Raw genomic sequence first — 16,520 nt, forward strand, 5'->3', positions numbered from 1 at the left:
ATGGGCCCGGGTGCAAGAATTCAGCTTGGGCCCCCCTACCCCTCCCCAGCACCACCATCATCATCAGACCCCTGCGCGCTCCTATGCCCAGACGCCGTGCCCAACAGCCCCCATAGTATAATGCCCCCACACAGTTAATGCTCCCATAGCTGCCCCCACACAGTATAATGCCCCCCCATAACAGCCCCATACCGTATAATGCTCCACATATCAGCCCCCCATACAGTATAATGCCCCCCCCCCACAATATCAGCCCCCCCATACAGTATAATGCCCCCATATGTGCATAATTACTTACCTATCCCCGTTCCCACGTCGAGTGGAGGATCCTTCGCCTCCTCCAGTGTGTGGTATGAGTGACTCAGCGCAGGCAGGCGCGATGATGTCGCTACATCCCGCCTGCCTGCGTCGAGCCGCTCAGGGCACAAGGAATGCTAGATCGTGGAGATGTCAGATCCTTGCTCCAGCTTTGATGGGAACCGGGACCTCGGTGAGTGACTCGCAACCCCCAGGGGGACGCGACCCACAGTGTAGGGATGTCCCGATACCAAAATTTGGACTTCGATACCGATACTTCGTTTACTTTGCCAACAGTAATAAAAAAAAAAAAAGTTCTTTCGTTTTCTAATGTTAGGCGCGAGGTGCGATGATGAATTTTGAATGTCTCACATTAATAGTAATTAACCCCATCATGTTTCTCAGTCATAATGGGTTAATGTGTAAGGTACATGATGGGGTTAATTACTATTAATGTGAGGCACATGGAGGTTAAATTCATCATCGCACCTCGCGTCTCACAATTAGGCCCCATGCACACGACCGTAGATAACCTCCGTTTTTGCGGACCGCAATTGCGGTCTGCAAAAATGGACCCATTCACTTTCATTGAGCGCGGACACATTTCCGTAGCGCTATGGATGGGTGACCGTGCCGTAGAAATGTTCCGAAAATTATGGAACATGTCCGTCCATTTGGATTTTGCGGGCCGTGCTCCCATACTTTGTATGGGAGCATGGCCCGAAAATGCGGGTGGCAGTCGGCGGCCGGCCGTGCCCGCAATCGCAGGCCGTGATTGCGGGCACGGTCGTGTGAATGGGGCCTAAATGATAGAAAGCAATTTTTACACATAAATGATGCAAAAAAATAGTTGTGCAGGTTATTACGGCCGCACCAATACCGATTATGTGTATGTTTTATGTATTGAGACTTTTTTTAATGTTTATTGTAAAAAAGGTGAATGTGTATTTTTTTTATTCAACACTACTTTGTTTTTACTTTATTTTTAAACTTCAATGTACTGGCCTATAGCTATAGGCCAGTACATTAGCCTTTGTATGTATAGTACACAGGCAGTTGTTAGGACATACCTGAGTATGCCCTAACAACATGAAATATAGTAAGACAGCCCTGGGGTCCGTCAATAGACCCTGGGCTGTCTGCCCATATATGGTATGTCCCTCAATCGCGTCACAGGAATTCCCTGTGACGCGATCCAGGGGCATCCCCCTTCTCATTTTCCCCTGAATGCTGCAGTCAGCTTTGATCGCAGCATTCAGGAGAATAGCGGCGGAGATGAGAGGTTTCTCTGATCTACGCCGTTATAGAGCGGGGCTGCGGCTGTGTGATACAGTCATTGCCCCGCTCCTGACAACAAGTGCACGCGCGGTCAGAATGAGGTGATGCGGCCGGCGGTGCAGGCACTGAAGACAGAACATGGGGGTGTTTTGTAGAGCGCCCGCCATGTTCTGTCTTCAGTGCCGCAGATCATTAGTGCAACGCTGGCCGCATCGCATCATCCTGACGGCGCGCACATGTCAGGACTCAGGAGCGGGGCAGTGACTGTATTACACAGCCGCAGCCCCGCTCTCATAGTCATGTGTACTATACTGTATTGTGCCGTTTGCGGTGGAGGAGGGGGGGGGGGCTGTGATTTAACGCCCCCCCCTCTCCACCGCAAATAACACAATACATCACAAGGCATCACAACACAATACATTACATTACAATACATAACATTACATTACATAACATTACACTGCAGCTTACCTTGAGTCCTCCGCACCGACTCTTCTGCTCCGTCTGGAAGCCGTGTCACGTGACAACACGGTCACATGGTACACTATGGTACACATGGTACACCATGTGACCGTAGCCAGGAAGTGCCGGCTTCACGGCACAGAAGATTGTTAGGAAACATGCTGTATGGCAACGGGGGCCCGTGGGCCCCCCAAGCTTAGGGGCCCGGTCGCAACTGCGACCGCTGCGACCCCTATAGCTACGCCACTGGTCAGGCACTCTTCCAGCATCTTTTCAGTTGTTCTGCGTCTCACAAATGTTCTTCTGTGTGATCTAAACACCTCAAACTTCGATTTGTCTGTCCATAACACTTTTTTCCAATCTTCCTCTGTCCAATGTCTGTGTGCTTTTGCCCATATTAATCTTTTCCTTTTATTAGCCAGTCTCAGATATTGCTTTTTCTTTGCCACTCTGCCCTGAAGGCCAGCATCCCGGAGTCACCTCTTCACTGTAGACGTTGACACTGGCGTTTTGCGGGTACTATTTAATGAAGCTGCCGGTTGAGGACCTGTGAGGCGTCTATTTCTCAAACTAGAGACTCTAATGTACTTGTCTTGTTGCTCAGTTGTGCAGCGGGGCCTCCCACTTCTCTTTCTACTCTGGTTAGAGCCTGTATGTGCTGTCCTCTGAAGGGAGTAGTACACACCGTTGTAGGACATCTTCAGTTTCTTGGCAATTTCTTGCATGGAATAGCCTTCATTTCTAAGAACAAGAATAGACTGTCGAGTTTCACATGAAATATCTCTTTTTCTAGCTATTTTGAGAGTTTAATCGAACCCACAAATGTAATGCTCCAGATTCTCAACTAGCTCAAAGGAAGGTCAGTTTTATAGCTCCTCTAAACAGCAAAACTGTTTACAGCGGTGCTAACATAATTGCACAAGGGTTTTCAAGTGGTTTCTATTCATCCATTAGCCTTCTAACACAGTTAGCAAACACAATGTACCATTAGAACACTAGAGTGATGGTTGCTGGAAATGGGCCTCTATACACCTATGTAGATATTGCATTAAAAACCAGACGTTTGCAGCTAGAATAGTAATTTAGCACATTAACAATGTATAGAGTGTATTTCTGATTCATTTAATGTTATCTTTATTGAAAAAAACTTTGCTTTTCTTTCAAAAATAAGGAAATTTCTAAGTGACCCTAAACTTTTGAACGGTAGTGTACATATATATATATATATATATATATATATATATATATATATATATATATGTATATATATATATATATATATATTATGGGCAGGGGAGGGTTATTAAGGTGACAAAGGAGATATGTGATATTTTTAAGTAGGCAGCACATCTTGCAGCTGCTAACTGGAGGGAACCTTGTCCAGCAGCTCTGTAATGCCGCCCCCTCTGAGAGTCTGCAAGGCGCCGCCTGAGTCCAGAGGCTCAACTCGCCTAATGGTAGATGCGGCCCTGGATAGGGCATTAATTTTTGGGGGACTGGAAAACCCATTTAAGTCATGTATGGCTTTAAAAAGTTTACACGGTAAAGATTGCTTCCTGAAGGTATTCCATGAAGGCATTCAATTACATATTTGTGATAACTGTTAAGCCAGTGCTAAACCACTTTCAATTATTCTGCAGGGCTACAATGAAGAGTAGGTTGTTGCCTATAAAGAAAAAAAACCCTATTTCTTTCAGTTGTGTCTGTGGATGATATAGCTGTAGGTACAAGAATCCAGTGAGTGATTCCCCAGCACTAAAGAGAAGTGTTCATTGGAATCGCGCCTGTCAGGATTCAGACCCAGAAATTCTTACTGATATGTATTCATTTACAGGTGTTCAATAGCTGTGCTCATGGTCCGTGATTGGAAAGCTTCATTGGATTAGAGGATTAGAATCTGTTGCAGTCATTTCCGGCTCATACAGTTGCACAGATCATTACAGTACAAGTATCACAATTTTCTCTTGCAAACCAGCTGAACGCCTGTGTGACCATCATATGACATGGACAAAGTAACTTCCCAACTTAGTACTAATAATACGGTACCTAATTGCTATTGCAGTGCTGATATTGCATGGGCACAACAGCCATGCCCACATGATCAGGATCGGGAGTGTGACTGCCACGTTTCATTTTATGAGCTTTATTTGCTGATTCAAGAAAATACACCGTAAAGTCTACTGTAAATCTAGTTTCTTGGACATCTTAAGTGGTTATCTATCTATTGACTGGGGGCAAACTAAATGTAGTTGAAAAACTGTAGCCTGCAAGAAATACTAGACTTAAAAATGTATCTTTTTTTTACAGCAGTGCTTATAAATATACAAAGCAAATTATCATCCCTTGAAGCACAGTTGAATCAATTGCAACTCAGTGTGTCCGCAAAGACCAAAGGTTTGTCCAGTTATGATGAATACTACTGTCCTATTACTAAGTACCTTATTTTATTATTCAAATAGCAGGCTTCTAAAATAAAAAAAATACAAGCAGACACATGAAATTAAACCCACTCCCACAAACCTAGCCCACATTATCGAAGCTCACCTTTAAGTCATAATCAGAGAGGAAAAATGGAATCAAGTCCATCAAACTAGTTAATTTTCCCACGACAGACTAATTGGGTCTTTCATACATTTTGTGAGACAACAAATAATAATACAGTTAGGTCCAGAATTATTTGGACAGTGACACAATCTTCATGATTTGGGCTCTGCTGCCACCACATTGGATTTGAAATGAAACAACTGAGATGCAATTGAAGTGTAGACTTTCAGGTTTAATTCAAGGGGTTGAACAAAAATATCATGTGAAACGTTTAGGAATTGCAACCATTTTTCTACACGGCCGCCTCATTTCAGGGGCTCAAAAGTAATTGCACAAATTAACATTACCATAAATAAAATGGTTTTTTTTCTAATACTTTGTAGAGAATCCTTTGCAGGCAAAGACTGCCTGAAGTCTGGAACCCATGGACATCACCACACGCTGCTTTTCCTCCTTCGTGATGCTTTGCCTGACCTTTATTGCAGATGTCTTCAGTTGTTGCTTGTTTGAGAGTCTTTCTGCCTTAAAGGGGTTGTCCAGGAATAAATTGTATTTGTATTTTAACTTAATATGACATGTACAATTAACTTCCTAAAATAATGTCTGTTTATATCTTGTGGCGTTACTTACTTCTAATGTGCGGCCACGTGACTGCACCCAGAGTAAATTTTTCACTTCCTCTGATGCTCCGTGTCTTTGCTCAGCCAGCACTTCCGGCAGAGCTGAAGCATGGCACATTATCAAGTAAGTTTACAGGCAGTGGGACCAGAGGCGGAGCGCTGAAGAGCTCATGAAACATCCGCCCGGCCCACTGCCTGTAAACCTAGTTGATGACGCACAGTGTCTCTCGGAAGTGCTGGCTGCGCAAAGACAGGGAATGTCGTCTGCTAGTACCCGCCCCCTCCGCTCTCTCTTCCCGCACAGCCTGCCCCTCTCCTCTCATCGCCTATGCCCTCGGCGCCTCCCTGATGGTATATACAGTTATTACAGGGGTTATATAAATACAGGGATGCTGGGGGTTATATACGTGTAAATAAAAGGGATGATGGGGCTTATATACAGAGATAATGAGGTTATATACAGAAAGGATGGGGTCATCATCGCTGTATATAACTTCCATCATCCCTGTATATAACTCCCATCATCCCTGTGTATAACCCCATCATCCCTGTGTATTAACCCCATCAACACTGTATATAACCCCCATTATCGCTCTGTATAACTGCCTTTATCCCTGTATAGGATGTTGGGGGTAATACACAGGGATAATGGGGTAATACACAGAATGATGGGGGTTATACACAGGGATGATGGGTGTTATATACAGGGATGATGAGGTAATACACAGGGATGAATGGGGTCATATACAGGGATTATGAGGTAATGCATAGGGATAATTAGGGTTATATAATGGGGTAATACACAGGTATAATGGAGGTTATACACAGGGATGGTGAGGCAATACACAGGTATGATGGGGGTTATATACAGGTTGTATACAGCTATCATCCCTGTGTATAACCCCCCATCATCCCTGTCTATTACATCATCATCCCTGTTTATAACCCCATCATCCGTGTATATAAATCTCCATCATTCCTGTATATAACCCCCATTCCCCCTGTGTGATTATTAGTGTGTGTGTGTGTGCGTGCGTGTGCGTGCGTGTGTGTGTGTGTGTGTGTGTGTGAGAGAAAGTGTAGGGAGCGGGGTGACTGAACATAAAGGGGCGTGGCAGTATGCAAATAACTGAGATGCTTTGGAGGAAGGGGGAATGTAAGCTGTCTCCTCAGATGCAGCAAGGGATCATGGGTATTGAGGGTTACAAGACAGGATACAGACACGAACAGAAGCAAGGGATGTAAACAAACAGAAAGAGCAGCAGTGACGATTGAGATCAAACAGAAACTGGTTAGAAGGGTAGTAGCCGGTTTTAGGGAAGGCAAACCAAGGCTGAGGGACACTTTTTAGAAAATATTTTTTTCCTTGCCAACCCCTTTAAGTTTTGTCTTAAGCAAGTGAAATGCATGCTCGATCGGGTTGAGATCTGGTGATTGACTTGGCCATTGCAGAATATTCCACTTCTTTGCCTTAAAAAAAACTCCTGGGTTGCTTTCGCAGTATGTTTTGGGTCATTGTCCATCTGTACTGTGAAGCAACGTCCAATCAACCTTGCTGCATTTGGTTGAATGTGAGCAGAAAGTATATCCCTGAACATTTCAGAATTCATCCAGCAGCTTCTGTCTTCAGTCACATCATCAATAAACACTAGTGACCCAGTGCCTTTGGCAGCCATGCATGCACATGCCATCACACTGCCTCCACCATGTTCTACAGAGGATGTGGTGTGCTTTGCATCATGAGCCGTTCCAAGCCTTCTCCATACTTTCTTCCTCACATCATTCTGGTACAGGTTGATCTTAGTTTCATCTGTCCAAAGAAAGCTGCTCCAGAACTGGGCTGGCTTCCTTAGATTTTGTTTGGCAAAGTCTAATCTAGTCTGGTCTTTCTATTTTTGAGGCTGATTAATACTTTGCACCTTGTGGTGAACCCTCTGTATTTGTTTTCATGAAGTCTTCTCTTTATGGTAGACTTAGATACTGATACACCTACTTCCAAGAAAGTGTTCTTCACTTGGGTAGATGATGTGAAGGGGTTTTCTTCTTCACCACGGAAAGGATTCTGCGATCATCCACCCTGTTGTCTTCCGTGGATGTCTAGGCCTTTTTGGAGTTCACGAGATCACCAGTGCACTCTCCAAGAATGTACCAAACCATTGATTTGGCCACTCCTAACATTTGCGCTCTCTCTCTGATGGATTTCTTCATTTTTTTCAGCCTAACGATGGTCTGTTTCACTTGCATTGAGGTCTCCTTTGACCTCATGTTGTGGATTCACAGCAACATCTTCCAAATATAAATGCCACTCCTGGAATCAACTCCAGACCTTTTACCTGCTTATTGGATGATGGAATAACGAGGGAATAGCCCATGCAGCCCATTAAATAGCTTTGGAGATAATTGTCCAATTACTTTAGGTCCTTTGAAAAAGAGGCAGCTACATATTAAAGAGCTATAAGTCCTAAACCCTTCCTCAAATTAGGATGTGAATACCCTCAAATTAAAGCTGAGAGTCTGCACTTTAAGCCCATATTGATTATATAAGTGTATATTCAATATGTTTTGGTAAACATCTAAAATGCCAAAACTTGTGTCACTGTCCAAATAATTCTGGACATTTGTCATAAGTATACTTCATGGAAAGCCAGTGCTTCCTGCAAAATGTTGTATACTTACAACAAATCGATGGCACCGGCTCAGAAGCTGAGTCCGTGCCATCATCCCTGGATGTCAGCTGTATCTTACAGCTGACACCCTACTGTAATGGCAGGGACAGAAGTTAGCTGTGATCCCCGCCGTTAACCCATACACATTATTCCAAAGGTGTAAAACAAAACCGTAAAAAACAATGCCAGAATTTCTGTTTTTTGGTCAATTTGGCCTACAAAAATTAAAATAGAAAGTGATCAAAAAGTCGCAAGTATCAAAAATTGTACCTATAAAAACTATAGCTCATTTTGCAAACAACAAGCCCTCATACATCTCCGTCAACTAAAAAAAGTTATGGTTCGCACAACTTGGCAACAGAAAAAATACATTCTTTTTACAAAAGTAATTTTATTGTGCAAAAAGTTGTAAAACATAAAAAGTGCTATAAAGTAGGTATCGCCGGAATCGTACTGACCCGCAAAGTAATTTAGAAAACATGGTGAACGCTGTATAAAAATAACAAAAAAAACTATGCCAGAATTGCTTTTTTTTTGTCACCTTGCCTTCCAAAAAATAGGATAAAAAGTGAATAAAAAGTCGCATGTACCCCAAAATGGTACCAATAAAAACTACAGCTCATCCCGCAAAAAAAACACCCCTCGTACCACTACGTCTATGAAACAATAAATTAGTTAAGGCTCCAATATGTCAGGAAATAAAACGTATGCAGTTGTGCAGGCCCGAGGGGAACATTTCTTCTGTTTCAAGAGGCGACTTATCGAGGCCCTAAAATTAGGGAACAGGGAAGGGGAGGGCCCAAACATCTTCTGGAAGCAAGGGTGTCCATATTATACCAGGACAACACTTCCCAGCAAAATTCCTCAAGGTGCGGAGTGTGGACCAAAAGCGGAATAAGAAAGGACATCATTTATCAGTTCGACACTGGCCTGTTCATAAAGGATTGCTTCAGCGTAACACACTTCTATGGATTATTTTACCCCATTATTATACCACTTGACTACGCCCTCATGTACTTTGCCGAGCTTACATATGCCCTCACATTATAAACTTAAATACCAGTAAAACTCCAAACAAAACTACTAACAAACAAAATCTATGCTTCAAAAGCCAAATGGTGCTCCCTCCCTTCTGAGCCCTACAGCGTACCCAAATAGCAGTTTACTTCCACATATATAGCATCACCATACCCGGCAGAACCCTTTTAACAATTTTTGGGGTGTGTCTCTCTAGTGGCAGAAGCTGAGCACAACATATTTGCCATTGAAATGGCATATCTGGGGGAAAAAAATGAAATTTTTACTTATCACCATCCGCAGTGCAATCATTTATGGAAAATACCTTTCCATAAATGATTCCATACAATGCTCACTACACCCCTTAATAAATGCCTTGAGGGGTGTATTTTCCAAAATAGACTAATTTCATAGGGGTTTCTTTTATTATTTCACATAAGAGCCTCTGTAATTGTGAACCAATACTTTGTAAGTCGCCAAATTAGGCCTCAATTTCTCATGGTACTCTTTCACTCCTGAGCCCTGTCGAATGTCCAGGCAAAAGATTAGGGCCCCAATGTAGGGTGATTCTTAAACCGGGAAACACAGCATAATAATTAGAGAGCTGTCTTGTTATGGTGGCACAACCTGGGCACCACATATTGGCATATCTATGGAAAAAATAAAATTTTCACTCTGCAACAGAGTGTACACTAATTTCTGCAAAAAACCTGCAGGGTTAACATGCTCACTACACCACTAGGTGAATACCTTGAGGGGTGTAGTTTCCAAAATGTGGTCACTTCTGGGGGGTTTCTACTGTTTTGGTCCCACAGAGGCTCTGAAAATGCAACATAGCTCCCAGAAACCAATCCAGCAAAATCTGCAAAAGCCAAATGCCGCTCCTCCCCTCCTTCTGAGCCCTACTTTGTGCCCAAACAGCAGTTTATGACCACATATGGGGTATTGCCGTATGAATTTCTGCAAAAAAAATAAATGACATTTTTGCTTTAATTCCTGTGAAACGTGTAAAGGGTTAAGAAGCTTTCTAAATGCTGTTTTGATTACTTTGAGGGGTAAAGTTTTTAAAATGGGGTAACTTATTGCGGGTTTCTAATATATAAGGTCCTGAAAGCCACTTCACATCTGAACTGGTCCCTGAAAAAATAGCCTTTTGAAATTTTCTTGAAAAAGTGAGAAATTGCTGCTTAAGTTCTAAGCCTTGTAACGTCCTAGAAAATACAAGTATGCTAGAAAAAACTATGCCAATCTAAATTAGACATATGGGGGATGTTAATTAGCAACAATTTTGTGTGGTATAACTGCCTTTCTTACAAGGAGATACATTTAAATTTAGAAAAATGCTAATTTTTGAAATTCTTCACAAAGTTTTGGTGTTTTCACAATTAAATACTAAATGTACCCATCAAATTCTAACAGTAACATAAAGTCCAATGTTTCACAAGAACACAATCTCAGAATCGCTTGGATATGCAAAAGCATTCTGAAGTTATTACCACATAAAGTGAAACAATATCAGATTTGAAAAATCAGGCTCTGTCAGGAAGGTCAAAAGTGGACAAAGCGGGAAGGGATTATTATTCCTTGAAATGATTATCAGATTCTCGACCCACACAATTTTCCAACAAATTACAGTTGGTCTGTTCTGCAATACTAAAGAATTATAATTTCTGAACAAATAAGGGTATTTCTTCTTTCAGCTCTAAAAAAATAAGTTTTAAATTGCTTAAAAACTGCTGTGTGTAATGGCAGGAAGGAGGTGAAGGGAAAGTGAGCCCTAATCTACCCACCGCCCTGTCCCTGCCTACTTGCAACGACCCGCCCTAGGCGACGAGGTACAACTGGGCGGCGGTCCCTACGCTGGCTAAGTGCACAGGAAGACAAACAGGGAACACGCAAGGGAAGGGGCAGTAGCCACGGAACGCCACGAGGAAACGGGGCGGCGAACGAACAGTCAGGACCAGGACGAAGTGAGAACACCCGAGCAGGCACAGAGACAGAAGCAAGCCAGGGCAAGCAAGCAGGTCAAGCAGAACTGCAGCAAGGCAGAAGCACGGCAGAAGCAGGCTGGAGCAAGCAGCAGAGGCCAGGAATCCAAAAGAATTACAAGCACTGAGGGAGAGCACAGGGCAGGTAATAAAGGGCCGGGGGCGGAGCTAACTCCGAGAGACCAGGCCGCGATAGGCTCTCCCACTCCTGAGCCTGCCACCCTGGTTGGTGGGAGATGGTGTCAGTCGAGCAGGTCTGGCCTCAGGTGTGGATTGATTAATCCCAGGAGTATAGCTAGATGAAGTACCTGGCAGATCCCTAACAGTACTCCCCCTTTTATGAGGGGCCACCGGACCCTTACTAAGGGGACCCGGTTTAGTGGGGAAGAGGAGGTGGAACCTCCTGATCAATACCCCAGCATGAACATCACGGGCAGGTACCCAAGTCCTCTCCTCCGGCCCGTATCCTCTCCAATGGACCAGGTACTGGAGGGAGCCCTGGACCATCCTACTGTCCATAATCTTGGCCACCTCGAATTCCACCCCCTCAGGGGTGAGAACGGGAACAGGAGGTATCCTCGAGGGGGGCCAGGACGGGGAGCAGCGTTTAAGGAGGGAGGCATGGAAGACGTCATGTATGCGAAAGGATGGGGGGAGCTCCAGACGGAAGGATACAGGGTTGAGGACTTCAATGATCTTATAAGGTCCAATAAATCGGGGAGCAAACTTCCTGGACGGGACCTTAAGGCGCAAGTTCCTGGACGACAACCAGACCAAATCCCCGACGACAAACCGGGGATTAGCAGAACGTCTACTATCCGCCTGAATCTTTTGTGCGCTCTGGGACGCCTCTAGGTTCTTCTGAACCTGGGCCCAGACAGTGCACAGTTCCCGATGAACCTCCTCTACCTCAGGATTATTGGAACAACCAGGGGAGACGGAGGAGAACCTTGGGTTAAACCCGAAATTACAGAAAAACGGGGAGACCCCTGACGAGTTACTGACCCGGTTATTCAGGGAAAATTCAGCAAGGGGAAGGAATGAGACCCAATCGAATTGACAGTCAGAGATGAAACACCTTAAATATTGTTCTAGAGACTGATTAGTCCTCTCCGTTTGGCCATTAGTTTCGGGATGGAAGGCGGAGGAGAAGGACAGATCAATCTCCAACTTTTTACAAAAAGCTCTCCAAAATAAGGAAACAAATTGTACCCCTCTGTCAGAAACGATATTGACTGGGGCCCCATGGAGACGCAGGATGTGTTTCACAAACAAAGAAGCTAACGTCTTGGCGTTAGGTAGCTTCTTAAGGGGCACAAAGTGGCACATCTTGCTGAAGCGGTCGACTACCACCCACACCACCGACTTGCCCTGAGATGGAGGCAAATCGGTGATAAAATCCATGGAGATATGGGTCCAAGGTCTCTGGGGAATGGGCAAGGAACGTAGTAGGCCCGCAGGTCGGGACCTAGGGGTTTTGGACCTAGCGCAAACCTCACAAGCGGCGACGTAAGCCCTAACATCTTTAGGCAACCCAGGCCACCAATAGTTTCTGGTAATGAGGTGTTTGGTGCCCAAGATGCCAGGATGACCAGATAGAGCGGAGTCATGGTTTTCCCTGAGTACCCTCAGCCGGTATTGCAGGGGAACAAACAGTTTGTCCCCAGGGGCGTTCCCGGGAGCTGCACCCTGATCAGCCGCGATATCAGAAGCTAAATCAGAATCCGTGGCAGAGACGATTATACCAGGGTGTAAAATACAAGCGGGATCCTTCTCGGAAGGAGGATTGGCCATGAAACTACGTGACAGAGCGTCAGCCTTAATATTCTTGGACCCAGCCCTATAGGTAACCAAGAAATTAAATCTGGTAAAGAATAGTGCCCACCGAGCTTGTCTAGGATTAAGCCTCCGGGCCGATTCTAGGAAAACCAGATTCTTGTGATCCGTAAGGACCGTTACCTGGTGTCTGGCCCCCTCCAGGAAGTGCCGCCACTCCTCAAAAGCCCATTTAATGGCTAGAAGTTTGCGGTTACCAATATCATAGTTACTCTCCGTGGGCGAAAACTTCCTAGAGAAGTAAGCACAGGGGCGGAGATGGGTGAGGGAGCTGGTACCCTGGGACAAGACGGCCCCTACTCCCACCTCGGAAGCGTCAACCTCCACAATAAATGGCTCCTCTTGGTTGGGCTGAATCAGCACGGGGGCCGAGATAAAGCACTTCTTGAGAGTCTCAAAGGCCTGGACGGCCTCAGGGGGCCAATGGAGGACATCGGCACCCTTGCGGGTAAGGTCCGTAAGAGGCTTAGCGACGACCGAGAAGTTGGCAATAAATCTCCTGTAATAGTTGGCGAACCCTAAAAAACACTGTAACGCCTTAAGGGAGGCAGGTTGGACCCATTCCGCCACAGCTTGAACCTTGGCAGGGTCCATGCGGAATTCATGAGGAGTGAGGATTTGCCCTAAAAATGGTATCTCCTGTACCCCAAAGACACATTTTTCAATCTTAGCAAACAGATTATTCTCCCGAAGGACCTGGAGCACCTTCCTGACATGCTCCACGTGGGAGGACCAGTCCTTGGAAAACACCAGTATGTCATCAAGGTACACAACAAGAAAATTACCCAGGTACTCTCTCAGGATTTCATTAATAAAATTCTGGAAGACAGCAGGGGCATTACACAACCCAAAGGGCATGACCAGGTATTCGAAATGACCCTCGGGTGTGTTGAACGCAGTTTTCCACTCATCCCCCTCTTTGATGCGGATAAGGTTATATGCCCCCCGTAGATCGAACTTAGAAAACCATTGGGCTCCCTGAACCTGATTAAAAAGATCCGGAATCAAAGGAAGTGGGTACTGGTTCCTTACGGTGACCTTATTCAGGTTACGATAATCAATGCACGGCCTAAGACCACCATCCTTCTTCCCCACGAAGAAGAAGCCAGCACCTACAGGAGAAGTCGAGGGGCGAATGAAACCCTTGGCCAGGCATTCTTGGATATACACCCTCATCGCTTCACGTTCAGGACATGAAAGATTAAATATCCTACCCTTAGGAAGCTTGGCACCAGGCACCAAATCGATAGCGCAATCGTAATCTCTATGGGGGGGCAACACCTCGGAGGCCTCCTTAGAAAACACATCGGCGAAGTCCTGAACAAACTCAGGAAGCGTGTTTACCTCCTCCCGGGGAGAAATAGTGTTAACAGAAAGACATGACATAAGACATTCATTACCCCATTTGGTGAGATCCCCAGTATTCCAATCAAATGTGGGATTATGCAACTGCAACCAGGGAAGACCTAATACCAGATCAGACGATAATCCCTGCATCACCAGTACAGAGCACTGCTCCAAATGCATGGAGCCAACCAGGAGTTCAAAAACAGGAGTATGCTGAGTAAAATAACCATTAGCAAGGGGGGTTGAGTCGATTCCTACTACAGGGATGGGATAAGGTAAATCAATACAAGGCATCTTTAGAGACATAGCAAAATCCACAGACATGATATTAGCAGATGAGCCAGAATCCACGAAAGCACTGCCCGTGGCAGACCGGCCAGCAAACGAGACCTGAAAGGGAAGCAAAATTTTATTGCGTTTCACATTAACGGGAAATACCTGTGCGCCCAAGTGACCTCCCCGATGATCACTTAGGCGCGGAAGTTTTCCGGCTTCTTATTCTTGCGCCTGGGGCAGGTGTTCAGTAGATGCTTGTCGTCCCCACAGTAGAAGCAGAGACCATTCATTCTGCGAAACTCTCTACGTTGTCGAGGGGACATGGAGGCCCCGAGTTGCATAGGTACCTCCGAGTCCTCCGTGGAGGGGCGAGGAGACGGGACCTCGGGGGGAATCACAGAAAAGTCAGAGGGGAGCACACTGAAGCGTTCTAGCTGACGTTCCCTGAGACGTCGGTCAAGTCGTACTGCTAGGGCCATAACCTGGTCAAGGGAGTCAGGCGAGGGGTAGCTAACCAGCAGATCCTTCAGGGCGTCAGATAATCCTAACCTAAACTGGCACCTTAGGGCCGGATCGTTCCACTGAGAAGCTACGCACCACTTCCTAAAATCAGAACAGTATTCCTCAACCGGTCTCCTACCCTGACGTAAGGTCACCAGCTGACTCTCGGCTATAGCAGTCCTGTCAGTCTCGTCGTAAATGAGTCCGAGGGCAGAGAAAAAACGATCAACAGAGGAAAGTTCAGGGGCGTCAGGAGCCAAGGAGAAGGCCCACTCTTGGGGCCCTTCCTGGAGTCGGGATATGATGATACCCACCCGCTGGTTCTCGGAACCTGAGGAGTGGGGCTTTAGGCGGAAATACAGTCTGCAACTCTCCCGGAAGGAGAGAAACGTCTTACGGTCCCCTGAAAACCGGTCAGGTAACTTGAGGTCGGGTTCTAGAGGTGAGGTGAGGGGTACTACTAAAGCAGCGTCACCCTGATTGACCCTTTGGGCCAGGGCCTGGACCTGTAGGGAGAGGCCCTGCATCTGCTGGGTCAGGGTCTCAAGGGGGTCCATGATAGCGTCAGCGTAGGAGAAATGGTAGACTAGGTAAGGGCTTGTAATTATGTAATGGCAGGAAGGAGGTGAAGGGAAAGTGAGCCCTAATCTACCCACCGCCCTGTCCCTGCCTACTTGCAACGACCCGCCCTAGGCGACGAGGTACAACTGGGCGGCGGTCCCTACGCTGGCTAAGTGCACAGGAAGACAAACAGGGAACACGCAAGGGAAGGGGCAGTAGCCACGGAACGCCACGAGGAAACGGGGCGGCGAACGAACAGTCAGGACCAGGACGAAGTGAGAACACCCGAGCAGGCACAGAGACAGAAGCAAGCCAGGGCAAGCAAGCAGGTCAAGCAGAACTGCAGCAAGGCAGAAGCACGGCAGAAGCAGGCTGGAGCAAGCAGCAGAGGCCAGGAATCCAAAAGAATTACAAGCACTGAGGGAGAGCACAGGGCAGGTAATAAAGGGCCGGGGGCGGAGCTAACTCCGAGAGACCAGGCCGCGATAGGCTCTCCCACTCCTGAGCCTGCCACCCTGGTTGGTGGGAGATGGTGTCAGTCGAGCAGGTCTGGCCTCAGGTGTGGATTGATTAATCCCAGGAGTATAGCTAGATGAAGTACCTGGCAGATCCCTAACACTGTGGTAACACCACTATAGATGAAGGGAAATTTAAAGTACATACAGTATATAAGGAATGTATTTTTTCAAAGTTTGGCCAACTTGAGCTTAATGTTTTGGGAAGTGGGTAAAAGGTAGGGGTGGGCATATGTTTCTGGTATGTGAGCTACTATTTGCTGTTTCGGAGCCAAGTGATCTATCAATAATCATGAAAGTGAGCCTCTTCTCCAAAGCAAAACCCCAATGTTCTCAGTGTGCTAGCCTAAGTCCACGTTCAAACGTGGCAGATTTTTTTTTCCTTTGCAAATGTTGGTGCAGATTCGGGGCAATTACGCAAGGATCGTATATTTGCATATTTGACAGGTAATGCAGACGTTGCAGATATCACAGCGGACTTGCCACAGATTTCAGTTTTTGCATTGCAATGGTTACATGTCCATCAAGTTCAAGCAAGGGATGGGAAAGGGGAAGTAAAAAATTTCTACACATAGGAGCTAATATTTTTTTTGTTCTAGGAAATGATCTAAG

At 45.8% G+C, this 16,520-nt stretch overlaps 1 protein-coding gene across 1 annotated transcript in view; it reads left to right on the forward strand.

Annotated features, from left to right (window-relative positions):
- The window catches only part of LOC142663936 (pulmonary surfactant-associated protein D-like), a 44,010-nt gene that overhangs the window by 19,890 nt on the left and 7,600 nt on the right, over window positions 1-16,520 (forward strand). The window contains exon 6 of the mRNA XM_075842787.1: window positions 4,345-4,431. Within this exon, the coding sequence (XP_075698902.1) occupies window positions 4,345-4,431 (87 nt within the window). The remainder of the gene's footprint in view (window positions 1-4,344; window positions 4,432-16,520) is intronic.

Source organism: Rhinoderma darwinii, chromosome 11, assembly GCF_050947455.1.
Source record: "Rhinoderma darwinii isolate aRhiDar2 chromosome 11, aRhiDar2.hap1, whole genome shotgun sequence".
NCBI classification, from domain to species: Eukaryota; Metazoa; Chordata; class Amphibia; order Anura; family Rhinodermatidae; genus Rhinoderma; species Rhinoderma darwinii.